Source organism: Clinocottus analis, unplaced genomic scaffold (assembly GCF_023055335.1).
Source record: "Clinocottus analis isolate CAN_PGR_092001 unplaced genomic scaffold, fCliAna1.0.p SCAF_3, whole genome shotgun sequence".
In the NCBI taxonomy this organism is placed as follows: domain Eukaryota; kingdom Metazoa; phylum Chordata; class Actinopteri; order Perciformes; family Cottidae; genus Clinocottus; species Clinocottus analis.
In genome coordinates this window covers 8,077,139-8,099,258 of record NW_027176042.1, presented here as the reverse complement: position 1 = coordinate 8,099,258, position 22,120 = coordinate 8,077,139, and the positions used below count along the sequence as shown (strand labels likewise).

Genomic DNA, 22,120 nt, shown 5'->3' with positions numbered 1-22,120 from the left:
TAAATAAATAACAAACAAAACCGCTAGACAGCCGTATTTGGTGCCGGTGACACAGCTGTTTAAACCCACCTATCTTCCCAAGCACTCAGCCTTAAACATCACAGGATGGTGGTTTGAAAGGAAACACAGCTCACTTCACCTCCTGCTTCACACATCGCCGGCGCTCCGAGTCCAGCCTCTTGATTTCCTCTTCACACAGAAGTGCTGGTTTTCTGATCCGCAGATGTTCAGCCCTTTCCTCCACATGTGGGTCTGGCCACAGTGCGGCGGTTTGGCCAGGCGGAGGGCTCGACCGCGGCGCAGGGCGACCATGTGCTGGGACCTGGACCTGAAACGGGACGTATCCCAGGGAGGCTTTTGTCTGCGTCTCTCGTTCAATCGAGGGCGGCGACAGAAAGGAAGTGAGGTTCGGTTTTACTGTTTGATGAACGAGAGCCACAATTCCGCCTCCTCCTCATCATTTCACAGCATTTCATAGGATACGTTGCTCATAACTGATATCCTGATGAACAAACACCATAATGGCACCATCAAAGCAAATGCCAACTCGTTCCTTTTTTTTTTTTTTTTTACTTTTATGTCTTTAAAAGCGCTTTTCTATGTTCGTGTTTTTGCCCTCGCTCCACTTGGGTAGTGACCCGAAAGCAATTTTCTTTTTTACGATATACTTCATTTGTCCCTCAAGGGAGAGATCCTGTGTGCTCCGTCCCCAGCGGCCCCGGAGCCGCTACAGGTTACGCATCAAGGACACCCGGGGGCCATGCGGCCCAGAGAGAATCCAGAAAGATCCTGCTCGGGCTGAGGAAGTGCCGTTCTGAGGATATTTTACTCATGTGCCGTTGTTGTTGTGACTGTAACAGTTGAGTAAACGCAATACGTATACTGGCTTATTAAGAAAGTCTCGAAAGATTAAAGATGATCTTTAGTTTGCAATGTATGAAGAGGATGATAACAAAGTGCATCAACAGGACATTCTTCTCTGCTTGTTCAATGGTGACGATTCCAAAATTATTAAATGTGCTATATTCCCCATAGTGTGAGCTCAATTAGCATCTTGTGATCTGGTCATAACTCTATTTAAATAAGGGAGAGGGGGAAGGGGAGGGGGGTTTACACGGAAACTGGTAAGAAAGGATCAGATTAGATAAGGAGCAGAAAGTTCAGACTGTTACTCGTGTTATTACTTTCCAGAATGACAAAGAGATTCATATATGTAAATGTGACTCATTGTTTCTTTTCTTTTCCCCAACGTCACCTCACTAACAAAGGCCACGGCACCAACACTTAGAAGAGTTCCTCACAAATTGAAGGTGGCAGAGAGCGAATTTGGCGCAGTAAAGATAGAATAAGGGTCAGGAGGGATGGGTGGGTGACGAAGAGGTGTGAGGCGAGGGAAGTGTGGTTGAAGGGTAAGGGGGGATGGGATGAGAGAAAGAAGGGTGAAGGGATGAGGGGAAGAAGGGTGAGGGATGAAGGGAAGAAGGGATAAGGGGAAGACTGGGAAGGATGAAGGAATCAGGCGATGCCGTGTGAGGGATGAAAAGAAGAGGGATGAAGGGATGAGCGGAAGAAGGATGAGGGATGCAGGGAAGAGGGTGAAAGATGAAATAATGAGTAAATGAAGACTGAAGGATGAAGAGCAGAGAGATGAGGGGATGAAGGGATGAACAGTGACAGATGAAAGAAAGAGGGTAGAGGGATGAAGGGATGAGTAGTGGCAGGTGAAGGGAAGAAGAGTGAGGGATGGAGAGATTAATAGTGATGAAGGAAGGAGGGGATGAAGAGTAAATTAATTCTTATTACAAGAGGAGATTAAGGGTGAAGAGGTGATGAATGGATGAATAATAGTGAGGGATGAAGGGATGAGAAGATTATGGATAAGGGAAGAAGAATGAAGGAACGAGGGGGAGAGAACGGGGAGTGAAGGAGTAAAGGAGGGAAGTTAAAAAGGTTTTCAAAAGGCAACAAGGAGAACTTCGACGTGAAACTGCGTTTTAAAGACAAACGCGTGCGTCCACTTTTTTGACGAGAGGAACGCAGCCATTGGTCGGAGCTCTGAGGTGTCGCGTTAGTGGCTGCTTACCAACCTCTGGAGGCAGACGTGATGGAAAGCTGTCGTCAATACGAGGGGCTCCCTCATGTCATGTGTCATGTGTCATGTCAAGTGTCATGTATCATGTCAAGTGTCATGTGTCATGTGTCGCTGCACTGCTGAGGCCGTCCTCCACGATGAACACACACTCCGGGACATCTTAATCAATAGTCTGCTGCCTCGGATCCATAACACACTTCCCGTTATCCGACGGCGCACAAAAGCAACCGAAGAGCCGAAATACGTGCGTTGGAGATGCATAGATTCAAATATGAATAAAGACACAATGCAGCCAGGAAATAAGATAACTTTAACAATTTTATTTGTGAAAAACTACAAGCAAAATTCATAAATAGACGTTTCTATTTGAAGCGGAGGAGAGAAAAGAAATGATCAGGTTAGCCTATAAGCGCAAAGTCGTGCACATGCCAGAAACATGTATTATTTTAACATTATAAGCTAGACAAGGAGCCGTGATCTGCTGAAAATGCAGCGTACATTTCCACACCGGAAACATGATGTGACCATTTCACAAGGGGAAACAATGACACATCAGCTATAAGTTGAACAAAATAAAACAAAATGCATTAAACAAAGAATGGATTATTGTACTGTCCCTAAAACTTTTTTTTTTGTCCTTTTCTTGTCTTTTTCAAACCGAGCAATAACTTTAAAAGCATTGTACAAGACATTGTTATAGCAAGAAATGAGTTTGTATAATACAGTTAATTGGGAATTCACGGTTAAGGTTATACAGTCAGTAAACAAGCCTTCTATATTTGGGTCTCTGACAAACAAAGCTAAAAAAATGTAACCATCTTTACACAGTAAATTAAGGTTACTGGTCGCACACAAGAACAGAACTGCTTGCGCGGAAAAGAAAACAGGAAACAAAAGACTTCAGCTCCGATGCCATCATTCATAGTGTTTTTAAATTCTATGTACAAGCAATAATTCATATACTCAGCAAATGGCCATTTGTCAATAATTTAACAATGAATCCGTTCTGTTGGAGTACTCAGTCAAGTGAACATGGTTGCAGATAAGGCAAGTGAAAAGATGGCTTCTTAGGCCCAGTTCTAACAGATTGCATTACAAAGCAGGCCGGGGCGTTAGTTGTTTTTATCAGTAAAAATTGAACAAAACATCCCGACACTCTCACTTTTTTTTTTTTTGTTTTGTTCTATTCACATTGCTTTTCCTCTGTTTGAACACAAATTCATAAAGTATGCAATAAAGTACATAATAACATATTAACCATAGCTTTAGAAGAGCAGGAAGAAAAAACAAAAACAACAAAAAAACAATAACTCATAATGAACACATTATCTCTTGGACTTCAAACATTGCTTACAACCCACATATGATTATCACCCCTATGGTGTGAAACTGAAACACTTTTGGGTGCACACAGGTCAAGTCTCGCCCCTCAGATCCTGGTGGGATATATTGAGGTGGCAGTTTTTCTGAGTGGGGGTCTTGTTAACCTCCCCTAACCCTGGATTTAGTTCCTCAGGGAGCGACTCGAGGGCCTCTGTTGTTAGGGGAGCTACACGCACTGTGGAAGTCCAGCAGAGCGGAGACGGGGATTACTGAGGCCAGAGGCTTCGACCCAGCAGACCCAGACCTCTTCTCCACTACCCCCCCGCTTCACGTCGCCTGCACAGCGAGGACAGATCCACCCACTAGGCAAGAGCCACCCACTAGGCAAGAGCCACCCACTGGGTGTAGCACTGCTAGTGTCCTCCAGACTTGCACCGCCAACATTTCTATGCCCCTCCCCCCTCCCCGATTTAGGCGTGCACAGAGACAAGTGGACAATAAGAACACCATTTACATGGATTATATTAGTCTTTATTTAAACTGTTATTCATCTCACACATTAGATAATTGCAATTCAAATTGTTATTTATCTGTCTATGTATCATGTCATTATGAAATTCCTTTGGTCCTTCAATAAATAAAACTAAGATATCATATACACATTTATTCTTTATACAATTTCATACAGTTAAAGGAAATTATGTTGGTCTATTATCAGCTAAGGTGGAAGTGAATTAAAACCCTTAAATAAGCCTTGCTGTTTAAAAAAAATTGAAAGAGCAATTGTGTTCCATTAACTATTACAATATTCTTTTTTTCAGGAGTCTTAAATTAATACAAAAATAATAAAATAAAATAAAAATCAACTGAATTGTCAATCTTTGCTAATTTAGTTTTCCGTCTTTGCACTCCTTTTTCTGGGATATCGGGTTTGAGGGGATGAAGATTTAAAGCAGTCTTCAGGACCGCAGCGAACAAAAAGAAAGGATGGAATTGATTCACAACAGCTTGACACAACGGGTCTATTTTACAGTTCGCTCTGGTTTCACCGAGTGGAACTGCTGGCACCGCCCTTCAGTCACCACAGACACAAACTCTGGCTGCGGAGCTGAGAGGACAGCTCTGCCTTTATCCAGAAGAAAGAAAAGGAAAAGAACTCAATATCCAAGTACGGAATGCAGAAAATATCAACAGCTTTTAGTGTTTTACACAACAGCCTACACTGTACAGTTAAGGACATAATATACTGTATAAGAGATCTGCTATAGCATACTAAATCATAGACAATCTAGTTGAAAAAGTCAGGAGTCTGAACCTTGACCCGTACAAACCAAGACGGACCTGATGGAGGTCCCGACAGTGTTCAGAGTGAGACAGTGTTATTGAGAAAAGTGAATGAGAATTTGATTCATCAGCACTCTGTCACATTTGAGTGAATGGGCAATCCCAGATCTGCAAAACCGCTTCACAGTGTATCTAGCACCAGTGTGTGTGTGTGTGTGTGTGTGTGTGTGTGTGTGTGTGTGTGTGTGTGTGTGTGTCTGTGTGTGTGTGTGTGCGTGTGTGGTGTGCGTGTGACTCGAGTCTTGTCCTGTCATCTTCGTACTGTGATAAAAACACTGAAGGAATGGTCGATCGGCGGGGCTACACAGCAAAGCTTCAACATAAAAAAGGAGAATATCAAAGTATACGGGTGCAACAGGTAATAAATAAGGGTAATAATAGTTTAAAGTTATTGAAATGATGATGGTTATTGTGCCCAGCGAAGGATTCTTCTTTACAAAAACAAAAAAAAAGGTTGATTTGGCCTCACATCCACATAGAAATATAAAACAATACATACAAGTGTCTGGATGCTACCGCAGGTTGGGGGTGTGAGGGTTTGGGAGGGGGGCGGGGATGGGGGGGTGTAGTTATTCCTTGCAGCTCCTCCACGGGGGGAGTTTCCCTGGCAGGCCCACTGCACTGTTCCTCTGAGACATCCGACTCCTCTCTGCATCCGGGGCTGGGCGGGCGGGGGGGGTCATGGAATGGAGGCAGGGCACCGATGAGAAAGGTGATATCTCTCCCCATATGGGATCCATAGTGTCCAGAAACGTGTGTGGGGGGGGGAGGAGGGGGAGGCGAGGAAGAGGAGGAGGAGCGGGGTAGAGGGCGGGGATGGGAGCGAAAAAAAAAGGGTACGGGACCTCAGAAGGACTCGTCGTGCCCCACAGAGAGGTCCCCTTTGGGCGTGGAGGCCCGCGAGGAGCCCTTGTCCATGCTCTCGGAGCCGGAGCTCTGGTGCTGTTGTTCGGACCCCGCGCTGGACGTGATGGTGGACGAGGACGTAGAGGAGGAGCGGGTCTTCTCCTTAAAGTCTGTTATGATCACCGTCACGTTCCCTACGGTGATCGCCAACTGCTGGGCGGTGCTCCGGTCGATGTTCTTCAGCTTGGGCCTGGAGGGGCACAGACACACACACACACACACACACAGACGTTAACAACCAGGCAGACGCCGCGCAATGTCTCGACGAGCAACGAGGGGGAGGCTGCCGGCACTGCGGGGGCGGTTACACTAAACTGCTCAATTCGCTGGGTGACACATGAACCGTCAGAACGGGTGTATATAAAGTGAGCGTGGGCGTTTAGTGTAAAAGATCATTTGTGAATCATTTGAGGTTTTCCCACTAGCCGAGCGTTGCATGAAGTGCTGTGTAGCTGTCGATGTGAAACCGTGTGTTCTGACAAAGAAGGGCAGATCAAGAGAGGCTGCTACACACCTGGAAATGTGAGAGATCTTGTTGGTCTTTGTTGCTGATTTGCCAGACTGTATGCTGTGTTTGTCACTGGGCGGGCTCTGGTGGTTGTCTGATTTGGGTCTGGGGACAGATAAGACAAAAGGTGAGGATAATATCAGCAAACAGGACATGCAGGGACACAAGTGAAGACTCAGCGTGCGCACTGACCTGGTCTTTTTGCTGCTGGGCTTCTTTGTGACGGCTGGGACGATGTCCTTCTCTTTGTTGGGTTTGTCCGTGATCGGCTGTTGTTCGATGTCGCTCCTCTCCTTTTCTTTTTCCTTCTCCTTCTCATTTTCCTTCTCCTTCTCGGGAGGGTCTCCCTCCGGCCTCACCAACTCTGGACGCTCAGCCTCCGGGCGTCCCTCCCCATTGGCGTGCTCGCCCTCGCCGTCGGGGCGCTCCCTGTCTGTGCGCTCGCTCCTCTCCCGCCGCTCCTTCTTGGGCGGCGGAGGCATCGGGTACTGTTGAGCCACCTGCTGGGCAACCAGCTGGGAGTTGATCCTGGGTTTCCTGTGGAGGGAAGCCGAGGCAGAGAGATGGATTAGCCTCGTAGCGGAGCTGCAAGCAGACTCGCTGGCTACGCACCAACGCAGTCACACTACGGCTGACAAAGAGGGCGAGGGACACGAGCTGCCGCAGAGGTAGCTTTGCGCAGCCGCTTCCCAGCGAAGCGGCTGTGTTTTGAGGGCTAATCTTGTTAGCTCACGGCTGTAATAAAATGAACGCGCAAGATCACAAGGTGGGACATTTGCAGCGCGTCACTTAGGTCCTCTAATCTGATTACTGCGGGGTTGGCCCCATTTGTCACAGACTCCGATTCAGTTCGACATGGTGGAGCTGCTCCTCTCACCGAGCTCACCAGCGACCAGAGTGCTACAGACACCTTTTTTTGTCCCATATTCAAACACTGCTGAATTATCGCTTCTCGTTTCCTCATTGACATTTGGAGAGGAAAAAAAACAGGCCCTTCACTCGAAAACCATTCGTTTTCAGACATCATTTCCATAAATGTTAGAAACATGCATGTGCAGCAGGATGCAGCCTCTCGCTCCATCAGCTGTGCAGATGCGCGGGGCCTGAAATTGAGAGGGGAAAAAAACGCTACGCCCAAGTCAGATCGCCTGAGCCAACTCGCACACCTGCAGCATAATGGACACCAGCTGGCAGCATCTGGGAGGAAGCAGAGGACCTCGGGGGGGACGAGGGGGAAGAGAGAGGGAGGGGGCTTTGACTCAGCTGAGACCAAACTGCAGCCAGCAGCGTGGATAATCACAGGCCAGGACTGGGCATGCATGGTGAGGAGTAAACCGCAAGTGCACACAAGCGCGCAGTTGAAAAGCTTAGTGTGCAAACAAAACAGCCTGGCACGGCTCGACCGGCCGCTCAGGAGACCTCTCAACGGGAACACGACAAGTTACGCTTGCTAGCTGTGTGTCCTCGGCCCTTCCAAATTCTAGTCCTGGCTGGAGTTTTTGTTTATATCCCTGCAGAGGAGAGGAGGTCCCTTGATCCCCAGGACCAGCTTTGGAAGACCTGTGGTATAGTCGGGAATATGTAGAAACTCTTGTCAGCATCAGACCAGATAAACAAGAGCTACTGCTGAGAAAGTAAATAAATAAATAACGAAGCTCTCGCAGTGAAAACAAAATGTTTTTGGCTTTGCTTTTGGGAATGGTCTAACACAAACAGCAAATGCATGTGGCAAAAAAAACAGAAGAAGCTCAATAGTGTGAAGCGCTTATGGAACCGATTTGCGTGGCTCGCTGTGGAGAGGGGTTTTCAGACAGCCGCTTAAGTGGTTCGCCTCAGTGGTTCAATATGGCAACATCATATAGCGCCAGTCCAGTTACTTGCGTTTCTGCACTTGCACCTCCGCATGTCTTTCACGACCGACACTACACTCTATATAGTGTATGTCTTGGTAGTCAAGTACTTAAAAAAAAAGAACAAAGAAAATCGGACAATCCAATTATTTTTGCAACTTTTTTCTCTCTACTGCTTTACCGAGCTCATTAAGTCCCCCCCTGCTGCTGCCTATTGCTGACGGAGAGGGCATTTCCTTGAGGAGGGCGCAGACGATCAATCGGGGCATAATAGAGCATCGTGCCGTTATGTTCGCGCCACACTCCATCAATACGCCAGCTGTGGCGAGTGCTGAGGAGCCCCAGGCCGTTGATCCAGTATCCATTAGGTTCCTTGGTTCTCTGAAGCCCGGAGCACTTTATACCTGCTGGCATTGTGTTAATTCCCTCTGGGAATTAAAGCGTGACACAGGAGTGAAGTTCCCTTTCCCTCCATTTTGGGCTTCAGAATTGCCATCGCTGTCCCGGTCACCTCAAAAAGTTCCCAATTCCGTTTCAATCAAGAGTAAGTACTTACAGGGTTTCCTCCGGCTACCTAAATCAAAAGGCCTTTGTATCATTGGCTGCCACTTTGGGTGAAAATTTGGACCAAAAAAATGTGTCACTTCTATACGTCAAAACCATTGTGCAAATGCTTTGATACCATGTCATGCTCGACATTCAGGTGTGAATGCAGCGGGCGTAGTGACACGTTCTGTTTAACAATTCATTGCCATGATTTGTACGGCCGTGATTTTGTAATGCTGTAACTTAACGAGAAAAAAAGATAAGAGCATTCTTTAATTTAAGGCTTTGGGTCAGAGAAAGAAATAAGAGATGACAGACATAACGCAACCTTTATTACAGTGCCTACTATATTCTAACACTTTCTCTGCCACGTCTGTCTCAGGAGAAAATCCAGGGAAAACCTTGACTACACACGTTGAGTACCGACGCTCACTACCCATGTTGAGTACCGACGCTCCTCGTCATAGTAACTCCGATTGGCAATCCATTTGAATGCTTTGTCGATTAAGTTGATAAGCAATTAAGTAGAAAGTGATGAGTTAACGTCATTGGATCTCCTCGCCTTTGTTGCTGACAATTTTTTTCTCTAAATTCCAGTACACTTCTGAGTCATTTCTCTGTCAGATCTGTTACTATGTCAATGACATCATACACCTCCCCCCAAGGGAATCGTGTGGGTCCATCGAGTACCTCTGGATTAGTGATCTGGGGTCAACGTGTGGTGGGAAAGTACAAAAACAAAATGTGCTCACAGACAATTTCTGAAATAATATACTTTTGTAGAGGAGGGTGCGGGGGGTGTCTCTCGAACCCTCATCCGTGAGTAAACAGATTGGGAACTCACACAGCATCCAACGGGACGAGAAAATGGGCCATAGAGGCGTTGAAGGAGTGATTGATAGTTCCACTCCTCTATTGCCTGTTGCAGGGATGAAGCCCTGGTCCGAGTCCGAGATTTGTGTCGGCAGCGGCGGCGGCAGAAGCAGTCCCGGTAGTTAAGCAGTGATTCAGTGCCAGCTGTAAGTCAGCCATGAGTTGTTGCTGCTGGCATGATGGAGCCACTGCTCTCTTTGCCCCATTATTTATTTACTGACCACACATCGGGACTTTGCACAACCACGCTCTGCGGCTCATTAACAGGGCTGGAGATTCTGCACACACAAAGTGTGTGTGTGTGTGTGTGGCCCTGAACAGCTGAACAGCTGGGTCCACCTCTGCTTTAAAAAAAAAACTCTTCATATTTAAAATGAATTATGACTTTTAATTATAATCTGTCGACATTGTTGAGCGTGGAATGTCCTAATTTCACAACGACATGCCCATATTATTTCACAAACATCCAAATCAAACGCGAAACATTTGTTTCACAAGAGGCACTGGAAACGATCCCGGGAGCAGGACCAGGAGTGAACTCCAGGGCCCAATTGCAGAGATTGCTCCAACCTCCCACTGCTGCCAATATATTCCTGGGGATTCAGCACGAGTGTGTGAGTGAGAGTGTCAAGTGTGCAAAGCCTGCTGTCGAATCATTTCCCACTGTGAGGGCTTACAGCTTATTACCTCCCCTTCGCACAACAATAGTCCATGATTGACAGCTCCTCCCATGCTTGGCCCTAAATTCCACCAACTGGGGGAGGGAGGAGTGTGGGACTCCCTCCACGGGACGCCCTGAAATAACTATCATCATGAGTAAAAGCTTCTAATTCAGTCAGACTGACACCCTCAGTTAGACGGCTTCGCGGGGCCAACACCATCCCAGAGACGGACACACCTCTGCTCAGCTGGTGCTCTTGTTGGCCGGCAGCAGCAGACACCGCCGGCCAAGGGGCGAAAAACAGTGTGGCTGCTCTTGCAGGGGGGAACTCTTTTGAGAGAAACCAAAAAACAATGAGCCGAAGCGCACTTCACACAGAGAGTAATGAAGAGAGCGAGCCAGCGATGGCGAGTGTGATATATAGACAGAGAGAGGGAGAGAGAGAGAGAGACACAGACAGACAGACAGGCGCAGGAAAGCCCTCATTAACACAGCTCTTTTATTTGAAGTGCTGTGTGGAGGACAAGCAATTATTTCCTGCCAGGCCGAGTGAATGCAGTCAGTGGCAGACAGCTGAGCGAAGAGAGGGGGGGAAGAGAGGCAGAGAGAAAGAGAGAGACGGAGAGACAGAGGGAGAGAGAGAGAGAGAGAGAGAGAGAGAGAGAGAGAGAGAGAGAGAGACACAACAGTATTCTTCGACCATGAACAGCCTACCAAAGAGCTTAGACTATTTAAACGCCACCCACTCTCTCATTCAGACTTTCAAAATAGCTGCATTTACGCAGTACGAATGTGAATCCTTGTCCTCAATGATGTGTAAAGTTGTGCACAAACATGAATCCTCCATTCATCGGTGACCTGGCGGCCCACCTCCCTCCGACCCTCCCACACACACATACACACACACACACACACACACACACACACACACACAGGACTGAGGGACCATCCCAGTCTCGGCCTGGAGCAGGTCTCACAGATCTGGCATGTGACTCTCCCCCAGGGCTTTGGTTTGGTCCATGATGCACTGGCCACATTGTAACAGATGATCTACGCGCTCGTCTGTGTCAAGACTTGCTGCACGCCTTGATCATTATGTGGAGACACGTGACGCTCTCCCCCTCACCAGTAGTGAGGGTGATGGAGCAGAGCACACAGCTGCCCGCCTGCGCTGCTTCTAATTTGTTAACCAGTTGGCGGGTCTGTATTCCTGCATGCTTTTATTGTTCGGTCTTTCCAGAGAGGCTTGAGGTACGTATGGGAAAAGAGCGCGGCGCGACCACTGCCTGACAAACACGTCTTCCTAAAGCGGTGCAGGAGAAGTGCCGTGTGCATGCGTTGAGGGCAAAGTCATCACTATGGATGGTTATATGAGCATCACTTTACATGAGGATTACTATCGAGCTGAAACAATTATTTGTTTAGCAAAGCAGCTATTCTGATAATTTGTTCATTGTTCAAGTCGTTGTTTAAAAAATGTTTTAATTAAATCACTGCTTCTGGTTTCACAAATGTGATTGTGCTTTAGCATTATCAATTTATCGGTCAGTTATTTTCTCGTCGATCAGTCGTAAACGCATAGAGCCAAATCTTCAGTGATTATGTCCAACCATGTGTCTAAAAGATATTCAATTTACTGTGGAAAATCAAATATAAAATATTTCCAAATTAGGTTTTATGCTATTCAACTAATTAATTAATTGTTTGAGGACTAATAGTTGTACACTCGACTGTGTGAATTCGTCAACAGGAGGAAAAGGATCACAAAAGTAACTCTTCGCAACCTCCGTACTGCACTCCAATGCTGCCAATGTCCAGTGCTGCCAAGAAAGGATTAATGTCAATCTCCATGTCTCATATTTTCACTGAAATGAAACGATCAGCAGTAAAACTTTATTACACACTTTGCTGTGTAATTAATTGGTGATTAACACAGGGAGGGATCCATACAGGCAAACTACAGTCCGCTAAGACACTATCTTCAGATAGACAACAATCTTCAACCGAATCTTTTAGAAATCGCCCCTCAGTGAACAGGAACAAACCCATTTGTTTATCTGTGGGGATGTTAAATGGGAAAATGACAAATAGGAATGCCGCTGGACTGTGGGACTTGTGTTCCCCTGCGAGGAGGATGCTCTTGATCAGCCTCAGCACGAGGTGACTGTGTGCGTGTGTGTGTCACAGTGTTGTCACCTGCAGCCATCTGTGGGTAAAGTGAGCCGTGTGAGCGAGCGTGTTGTGGAGGTTGAATGAGGACAGCACCTGAAGAGCAGCCTGGGGCTACAGCGCTTTACGATTCATACCCACTGCCCACCAGAGGCATTAACCATTCATCCCTCCACGAGTCCCTTCCAGTCAGGACTTTGAGGGCTTAATGCTACCGTCACAACCCCTCAACGATCTCCACTTCTTGTGGGGGTGTATGTGGATTCAACCACCATATTTCAGTCAGGCGCTGTGTGCACACAGCAGGCTCTCAGAAAGCAGCTACACCCCACACCTTTTTCTCAAAAACAGTAAAAGAGAAAACAGTCAAGCTTGACATTTAGTTGCTCCTGACATCATTGGACAAGAAAAAAAGAGGAGAAATTCAAAGAAATCGCTCAATGATTTCTCTACTCTTCTGTTACAGCTGTAAGCCTTATGCATCGTGCTGGCTGGTGGGAGTCTGGTTTTCTGCTTCCGACAGGCTGCAGCAGACCAACTGGCTGAGATTGGGTGCCTTTAAAGAGACGGACATGAGCGAGAAGAAAAGGAGATCGATGAATTACCAGAGGAACCGTCTACGTCAAAATGCCGGATCATAACTGACATGATTGCTGTGCCGGTTGCTGTGGTTGAAGTGCTTAAACAAGCGACCGGGCTGCAATGATAACCAATGCAACAAGCAGGTTAAATTTGTCTTTTGTCCCCAGTTCACCCCCACTGGAGAGTAAAAAACCTTGATGTTGCGTCGTCGTCATGAACACAGCAGGTCTCCGCCGCATAAATTAAGCGCTAGTTAAGCAACGAGGTTGTCAGCCATGTGTCTGCTTGGCACGCTCCGTCTGGGTTTTCCGCCAGTGTATTGCAATCCCGGCGTAGCGTTAGCGCGCGCGTGTGTGTGAGAGAGAGAGAGACAGAGATAGACAGAGAGAGAGAGAGAGAGCAGTAATGTTATAGCTGTGAACGCAGCAGTGCAGTGTGTGCCCAGTTTATTTGGAGGGGAATACAAGCTACTACTCCTCGAGACCAAAGCCAAGTTCCTGTGTTTTGCTTGCCACCTGTTGATTAAAATAAAAGAGGGATTGGCCCCAAAATTAGCACCAACTCTGGTTCAGGGACGCTAAAGATGGGCTGAACTTCATAGTGGACCGGCTATTCTACCGGCAAGGCACTTCTCTAAATTTTGTTAGACTCTTTTGTTTCTTTTAATGGCGTAACAGAGAGGTTAAAATTATTATCTTCGGTTGGCGGTTAAAAGGTTGATTATTAACATCCTGAGTCTGCTCGTGTGTAAAAAACAATTCCTCTTTACACTGCTGACAACTTTATCAGGCTGTGAAGTGCCTGGCATTGGGCAGACTGACAGCGAGCCATTGCAAAGGCACTGAGCACGTAGGAGCTCCCTCCATCAGCAGCACTGCGTCACATTGCTCTGTATCATTCATTTGTTTTCCTCCTCTCCGCTGCCACTCCATCACTCCCTTTGTCTTCTTTCCTTTCGCCCTGTGCATTATCCCCCCTCTTACCGCCCAGCCTAAATCCTGCTGGCTTTAAGTAGGTCGTCTTCACCCCTCTTCACTCTCTCTCCCACGGTTTGCCTCTGGTGTGCGTGAGTTATCTGTCAAGTAGACCCGGTCGCGCCGTCTTGCTGCTGTCCTGTCATGCGCTTGCATTGTTTGTTTTAGCGCAAACAACGGCTGGTTTACAATTTGTAGAACTACCAAAGGGGACATTGCACCTTCGCAACTAGCTCTCGCGTTCCACACAAGGGGAACAACGTCAAGCGAGCAGACACAGAAAACTCAAGTGCAGAAATCCGACACAGAGTCAAACACAAAGCCACCACGGGCGGCTAGCCAAGACTGACGCTCCAGCCACACCAACACATCTCTAAACCATCTCTGTGGACGTGTCAGCATTGTTTTCTAAATGATCCGCGTCCACACGGCAACCTTTGAAAATGCACATCCCATGACCATTTATGTACACTGGGCATTGCGTCACAGGGTAAACAGGAAGCAGGTTTTCTACACACTGACTGGAGTTGGTTTAGTTCTATAAAAACACTTCGTAGGAAGAACGCCAAAAGGAGAAAAGAGGGACGGGAGATTTTTTTCCGCTCGGACCAATGACGCTCTGAGTAATGCTATAGGGGCGTGACAAATGAGAGAAGGAAAAGTCGTGACCACTTAGACAACGATCAAGCAGCAAACGTCTTCTTCGTTTACACCCGTCCACACCAGGACGTAACCCCAGAGCGTATCCAAACTCCTCCGTTTTCCAGTGCTCTAAAACGACGGCATAGTGCGTATGCTCGATGTTAACGTATTAAAAGAGGTGCGTTTTTAAAATGGAAATGCAGTAGCGTGCACGGCCTCAGATATACCAGATTTCCGGTGTGCAGTTTCTCCACAATCTTCAGGCTACCAAGATCAAACCATCCGAACTCTTTAACAATTTTTCGCCACTAAATGTCCTTAATGTTCACAACGTTAACTCTGCATTTACTCTCGGTCTGCAGCGAATGGTGCCGTTCTCTCCCCCGTTGCATGGAGGTGCTGGTAGAAAACAGAAAAGGCTGCCCAGACTATCTCTCTCCCTCCCTGGGTAATGATGTGCTTTAGCCCCAAGAGACTCTTGGCTGAGTGAGCACATCCCCCTTGCAGCTACCCCCCCCTCAACCACCCACCTCCTCCCCCCGCCACACACACAAACACACACACAAAAATGTCCAGACTCTCTGTCCCTCCACCGCTCTGTCTCTTCCCGTGTCCTCTCTTGCCCTCGCTCTCACTTCACTCCTCGGCTAGCTGTGACTCCACACTTAACGACTCCCTCACTCCTTGTCCTCATATGCCTCTTTCTGTATTTTCCCCGAGACTCTCCGCTCCCTCGCCGTTCGCAGTCATTTGCCTTGTCTTTTTTTTTGTGCAGGGAGGAGCCACCGATTCAGCAGCTCTCTCAACATTCTCTCATTTTGTCAAATTGCCAAATTGGCTACTGTATTTAATCACTCACACACTGCCAAATCCCATGAAGTAATTAAGAACTTTTAAATCCGGCAATTAACATGTAAAGATTAGGGCTACCCGCTCGTGCTTAGGGCTTTAGTGCAGATGCTGATAATGCTGGATAAGCAAAAGCAGTTTCCTCTGAGCGGGGGCCTGTGGGGGCGGGGGGTGGGCGAGGAAGTGCAGATATAAATTGAGCGCCGGCATGTCCCTCTTATGTAATTCCATTATCCTAGACAATTTGCTTTAATGTGACAGTGGTAGAATCCAAGGATTATAATGGCTCTATTCCATCATTGTAAAAGAAAGAAAGGCATGTGTGTGTGCATATACACACACACACACACACACACACACACACACACAGACACACACACACACACAATCATTTTCCAATAATTGTGCAGCCTCAACGCTTACACAAAAGAAAAAAAAAAAGAGATTTTTTTTTTTGCCCACGCCAGCCATCTTTTGGCTTTCGGGTCGATGTTCATCAATCCTGGTTCTAATTTTCATAAACTGTGGATTTATGCGTTTCCCATATGGCTGCATTATAAAGCTACAGACTTAATGCAAAACACATTAACGTAAGTGCATTAAGGTCTACTGTAACCGCTTATGGTCGAGTCACAGAGGTTTGCTGGAGTGATCAGAAAAACATCTTTCCATCACCTTACAATTCACACATCACACAATATTTGTGAATAGCATTACCTAATAAGTCAGTCCACACAAACTACAGGTAACTTTTACATCACCAACAGTGAGGCCTTACCGGCTGTCTGAGTACAAATGAAAGATGGCTAGGGTAAACCCACAGAGACAGCCTGGTGACACTGACACAGATAGAATAGACATTAAGAAGTGCAAAAATAAAATGTCATGTGTCATTTGATTAAGCTCAGGCTTCGTTTTGCTGAGTAGTCTGGACGACAGCTATTGAGATTGCCTGACAAATTTCACCACATTCGTTGTATGTTAACTACGACATTACAACACTGAAAAGTATCAAGTTGCTTTAAAAAAGGTTTGGTGTCATCACTGTAGTCTGAGCTTCAGATAAATTGCAGACTATTTCAATTGGTTTTTTTAATCCGGTCAGGGCTCTGCGTGTTGCTAACCAGTGAGAGACACTCATTTGTTCCGTTGTACATGAAGCACAGATGCAAACTACTTGAAATGACAACAGATAAACAGTGCATAGATAACAGCATAGCAGTCAAAGACTGAGGTACCTCAAGACTTCCTGTGATCTCCGCCATCAATCAACTTTAGAGGGCTCCTAATGGTTTCTCCCAGGGCCCCGGGGCTGACAGAGGTGCATACCAAACACCACCACAAAAGCAAACTGATGCGCGGCAACGCAGTGTCACGTTCACGCAGAGATCGGGTTTGGATGCCAGAGACATTTCAATGATCGCATGCGTCTCACCGGGGATGCTAATGTGAGCACTTCTCCAATTACCAAAGAAGCAGGCGCTGGATGCAGACGCTGAAGACTCGGGCTACTTGGACTTGTAGATTAGCAGCGAGGTCAGGTGCAAAAAGCGGGAGGGCTTTCTTGTTTAAGAGTCAGAGTGTCGGAGGCCAGATTTAGCCTACTTGGGTATAATGTTACATCACTCAGTTGGACTGGGTCAACAGGTTCGTTAGGCTGCGCCGGGCTGGGGAGATGGGGCCTCTTCCTGCATGCTGATGCCGCAGCCAGAGTTTTGCGCTTGTTAACACACATTCTTGCTTCTATTGACCCACAGTTACCTAGCTTGCCTACCGCTGACAGGGGTGTGTGTGTGTGTGAGGAGGGGGGGGCAGCGATAATGTGCAATTCAAGCCTCTATAGAGCGTACGCCACTCACTCACTGTCACTCACATTAATTGTGTATCCTCCCTCGGCACCTGCAGAAACAGCTGGTGTCTCAATGACTCACACAGTGAAGGATGACCATATCACACTCGAAGGGTTGGAACCATTCATCTGATCTGGAATTTCAAGTTGGACAGACAGGTAAGACACTTCATGACTCGATCAAGCGGGTCACTACCCATTGTCCGCTACCTGTTGTACCAACAACTCTTCAGGAATGGGTGAAAGGCACGTGCAAAACTTCCGCCGACTTATAAATGCTCTCCTTGCTAGTTTTAAAAACAGTCAACACAGACTGACCTTTGTCCCAGGACACAGGAAAAGAAAAGCTGTATTTGGGGACGGTGGAAGGAGTGTGTGGAAAGAGGTCACTTCCAGACGTTCACACCACTCCCAGCGAGCCCTTTCAAAAGACGCTGAAACAATCATGCCCCACCTTCTAAACGGATCAATACCTATCGAAGTCCACCCTATCTTGTAGTAAACACAAATTGACGATCCAAATCAAAATTCAACTTTAAGAGAAGGGGTGTTGTTGACTCCTACCAGCATGCGAGGGGCCCTATAATTAGTGAACACACGTGCCCTCTTGCATAAAAGCTCATCCAGATAAGAGCCTCAGATAAAAGCAGCAAGACAACAATGTGCACATAGCCGTAAGTGTGAATCATTTAGCTAAGAGCATGTTGCCTCGTCCCATCCTTTGCTGGTACACATCAAACGGCGAAGAAAAGACAGCTAATTAGTACTCATTAAAATAAGCAGCACCCGCACAACTACACAATTTCATTAATCAAAGGTTAACCATTCACATCAAACAGAAATGTGAGACAACCCCTCCTGTGATGTCATGCGCTCAAATGTACCAAATAGAGGCAACTGGGCTGTTGCCAAAGCACAGTGGCAGGATGGCTACGACATGCTTGTCTCCGCTTCCTGCTCAGCGTAGCGAGCTCAGCCTGCACCCATCAGCTGTGGGCTTAAGCTACACATGGCTCGGGAAAAGATCATAGGGGGAGGGGGAGCCAGACAATTAAGACGGAGCTCAATCTTTTGGATTTTCAGTAAACCAGCGTCAGTGTGTTCTCCCCGCTTGTGGTGCGCCTGGTGTCAGTCGAGCCACTCATTGTAAAACCACAGCTGGAAAGGTTAGAGAGCAGGGGACTTGTCAACAAACCCACAAATGACTCATCTGTCGCTCCATCTCATCGCACAAGTGGTGACACAAGTAAACAATCTTGCACTGCGACACACGATACTTATCAAAAACATCAAAAACATTCCCCCAATCAGGGGGCGGAAGTGTCAAGTTTATACATACACACACACACACACACACACACAAAAGGGAATCCTGTCATGACATTAAGCTACACAGTGATTTCATCTCAGTTTCCCATAAGATGCAGCAGTCTTCAGCTGACATCGTTCTGAGGTAAGCTCAGGGGAATTGTCCGGGGGACATGCATGCCTGTTGCTACAGACGCCGATATGATTAATCTGGAGACATTTTCTGAGAGCAAACATGAGTGAATTTACTTGTTTGTGGCAGATTGAGTTTTGTACATGATTAATTATAGACAAATGTATTGACTGACATTTGAAGGGATAGATTTGTTTGTAATGGGAAAGAAAGGCACTGGCTTAAACTATCATGGTACAATGTATAAAGAAAAAAGAGACAGAAATATAAAAACACATATTCAAACATATCTTGGAAACAGTCATCTCCTTACTATACATCCACCACATGCAAGATACAGCTGGCTTGTCTGACCATTAACAGAACCTCTGCAATCCTACAGGTATTAAAATGCACGCGCATGCATTCACCTCGTTTCACTCCATGAGGAAGAAAGGGGGGAGAGGGGCGAGCTCTTTCGCTGTTGATGCACTGTTGCTGTACAGCCATCATGAAGTATGGTTGGTTGGTTGGTTGGTTGGTTGGTTGGTTGGTTGGTCTCTCTCTCTCTCTCTCTCTCTCTCTCTCTCTCTCACACACACAAACACTCTCACACTCACACACACACACCGGCTAGTGAGGCAGCTCGCCTTCCTAGACCAACGCATGAAAGCAACACAATGTGTTCGTCGCATAAAACGAAAAACTACGGAGAATCCAGACAACGGCGGGATGTGTTTGCAGAGAGAGTCCGTCAACAAGTCCGCGTTTGCTCGCAGACAAATGGGCTGTCGATCAAAGTTGTCATCCGCTTAAATTGCGATGCAATGCTGCTGCAGCCAGCCGAGCAGGAGGGGGGGGGGGACGAGACGCTCAGACGAGATGGAGAGGGAGAGAGTGAGGGAGGGAGAGAGAGAGAGAGCGTTACGTTACCTTGTGGATGTGCCCTTCCTCACATCGCAGATGCTGCATTTGAAAGCCTCGGCGGTGTTCTTGTAGGTGCAGACGCTACAGTCCCAGTACCCGTCATCAGCAGTCTGTTTGGCTTGTCGTTTTGGCCTGACAAATGTTAAGGTCAAGTTAGTTTATTTCTCGCTTCGTTTTTTTTTTTTTTTTTTTTTTTTAAGTGTGTGGAAATAGCACCAACATATTTCACAAATTAACAAACATATGAGGAGGTGACAAGACGAGCCACCACGTTGTGTAAAAAGCGCAGGCTGCCAAGTGCAGCGCTAAATTCACGGGGTTGTCATTACATGTTTTAGGGGGTTCGAGACCCGGCAAGTGGAGCCCCCTCGGTTAATACCCCCCCTCCTCAGCCGCGGAGCTCCACACCGTCCCGATCGTATCGCCAGCTAGGCTAGCGGGCAGGCGGAGCGCTGCTAAAACCCTCGGCATCGGAGCTTAGCATGTCGGCTAACAAAACCAATATCGAACAATGTCAATTTCGACATTGACCCTCCGAAAGGCTCCGTCGAGACTGAAGAGCGTTTCGGAGAATGCCAGGCGTCCCCTCCGAAAAATTTCCCTTTGTCTGTTTAAGTGACTGGGTTGTAGGGAGCGAGAAGCCGCCATAGTGACTGCACTATTCTAGCTAGCTGTGGCATACCAACTGAAAAAGGGAGAAACGATCCCTGTGTGAGGGAGACGCATCCAAATATCGAGCCCGAAACGCGCGGAACAAAGCTAAAACGACAGCGGGCGGTCGCATTACCTGGTCGGGCTCTTCTTGTCGCCCATGGTGAAGAATAGTCCTCGGAAATAAGAAGAAAAAGGGGCCTCCTTTAATTGTCAGTTAGTGTAGTGGGTTCCAGATAGAGCCGCTGCTGAAGCTGTTGGCAGACAGGCTCCACTCAGCGCTGGCTCGAGGCACGGCACAGCGACTGACTGCACTACCCCACGTGACCGCCGCGCAGCCAATCAGAGCGCGAGTCGGTTTAAAAGTCTAGGTGGATGTTTAGCAGCTATTTTAATAACTACTAGAGAAATTTGACAGACCTCACCTCACCTCAACCCACGCGCACACACACGAGATTACATCGCTGGCATGCTGACGTCGTTCGTAATGCCTGAAATGAAACGAAAGCACAGGGAACTTTTAAAACGTAGACGAATTGCTTTATGAGGCAGAGGAAGAGGCTGAGAAAAGAAAAGGAAGCAATACACAAATGACAATACGGACAAAATAAGTAAAAGACAACAAACACACTACATGTTAGTCAAAAGTAATTTTGTATTATTATATATGTGTAAACTAAAAACACTTTAAAAAAAAATAAAAAGCAGCCGTGACAAGCTCTTTCAACAGGTGACTTCTGCTGCAACCTAATTTTAATTGCGGTATATATCAAACACATGAGGGATCCGCTGCTTACCAAAGGCAGCTGTCATGCTAATTTATTATGGTTGATAATACTGTCATTACACACGTAATACCAATGATACAGATGCAGAGATGGTGGATCAACACTTCTCGACACCAGCGTCACATGCCCCAAGGAATGTGTCGAGCTTCTCCCAGCGTGCATTAGGTGACAGAAAAGGAAACCCTTTTTTGGGACAGTTTTCCCATTTATTGCAGAGTTTATTAAACGTGGCCGAACACACACATTCACACTTAGTTTCACACCTTAAGTGCAATTTAAGGATGTGGGAGGAAGCCGGAGCAGCCGGACATGGAGGACCCACACACAAGGCTGTGATTACTTTATTGTGAAGAAGAAATGTTGCAGTTCACACGATGTTCTCTTGCATTGTGAATACTCATATTAAAAACATTTACCCATTGAACGTCAAGCATGTTGTCTTCTTCTCAATAGCTTTGGACACGTTGTTTACCGAATCAGAACCGTTTATTGCCAAGTGTGTTTCACATACAACACATTTGTCATGGCGGGTGGTGCATAATTGAACATGTCCACCGTCAGTTCATTGATTTGATACCCCAATACGACTAAGACCCTCATTGCAGCAGAAACTTTGAATGGCTGTATACCGTCGGGCTCCTGCAGGCTGCGTCATGGGACGTGTTGGAGCAGCGCGCATCTCGCGCGCCTCCGCTCAGCTCGGGACAAGGCTCTCTCGGCGGGGGAGACCCAGAGTGAATCATGTAGGCTCATTAGCCTCCCTCCACGGCTGCGGGTCCTATTGTGAATCCCTCGCCTCCGCTGCAGTGTGAATATCCGCGCCTCCACATAAAGTCTGCCCTCCATCCAGCGATTGCCTCATAGCACGCTGCTCTAATTGAGCGTCATCACTGTGGCCTTCTGGTAACGACAATACAGTCAAAACAGCAACCTGCCTCGCTGGTACTGTGATAACTTTTATTTTTTTTAGCTTGCAAGCTATACAGTCACTCATTTGCACAGAGTATAGCGAGTCAAGGTCATTTGTATAGGTGATGAGTTCTGATACATTAGGTGTGAGGAACATGTTAAAGGAGGCACTTAAAACACTGAGAACAGCTTGGCTAAAGTTACAGTTAGTGCTGTTTATTATTTATGAGAGGTGAGTATGAGGAGCTGGAAATTAT

General features: G+C 46.9%; 1 protein-coding gene across 1 annotated transcript; it reads right to left on the bottom strand.

Annotated features, from left to right (window-relative positions):
- Positions 1 to 4,598: 4,598 nt before the first annotated feature.
- On the bottom strand, positions 4,599 to 20,442 carry rybpb (RING1 and YY1 binding protein b). The gene is made up of 5 exons (XM_068594774.1): positions 20,303 to 20,442; positions 19,522 to 19,647; positions 6,366 to 6,710; positions 6,180 to 6,278; positions 4,599 to 5,855 (listed from the first exon to the last, which is right to left on the bottom strand). The coding sequence occupies exons 1-5, from the start codon at positions 20,326 to 20,328 to the stop codon at positions 5,606 to 5,608; spliced, it is 846 nt and encodes a 281-aa protein (XP_068450875.1). The 5' UTR covers positions 20,329 to 20,442; the 3' UTR covers positions 4,599 to 5,605.
- Positions 20,443 to 22,120: the final 1,678 nt, after the last annotated feature.

Bases quoted from the DNA above. Each gene is read 5' to 3' on its own strand.
- rybpb (XM_068594774.1), bottom strand. From the start codon at position 20,328: ATGGGCGACAAGAAGAGCCCGACCAG. The intron at 19,648-20,302 runs GTAATGCGACCG...AACATTTGTCAG, and splicing joins GACAAGAAGAGCCCGACCAG to GCCAAAACGACAAGCCAAAC. The intron at 5,856-6,179 runs GTGTGTAGCAGC...GTGCCCCTCCAG, and splicing joins AAGATCTCTCACATTTCCAG to GCCCAAGCTGAAGAACATCG.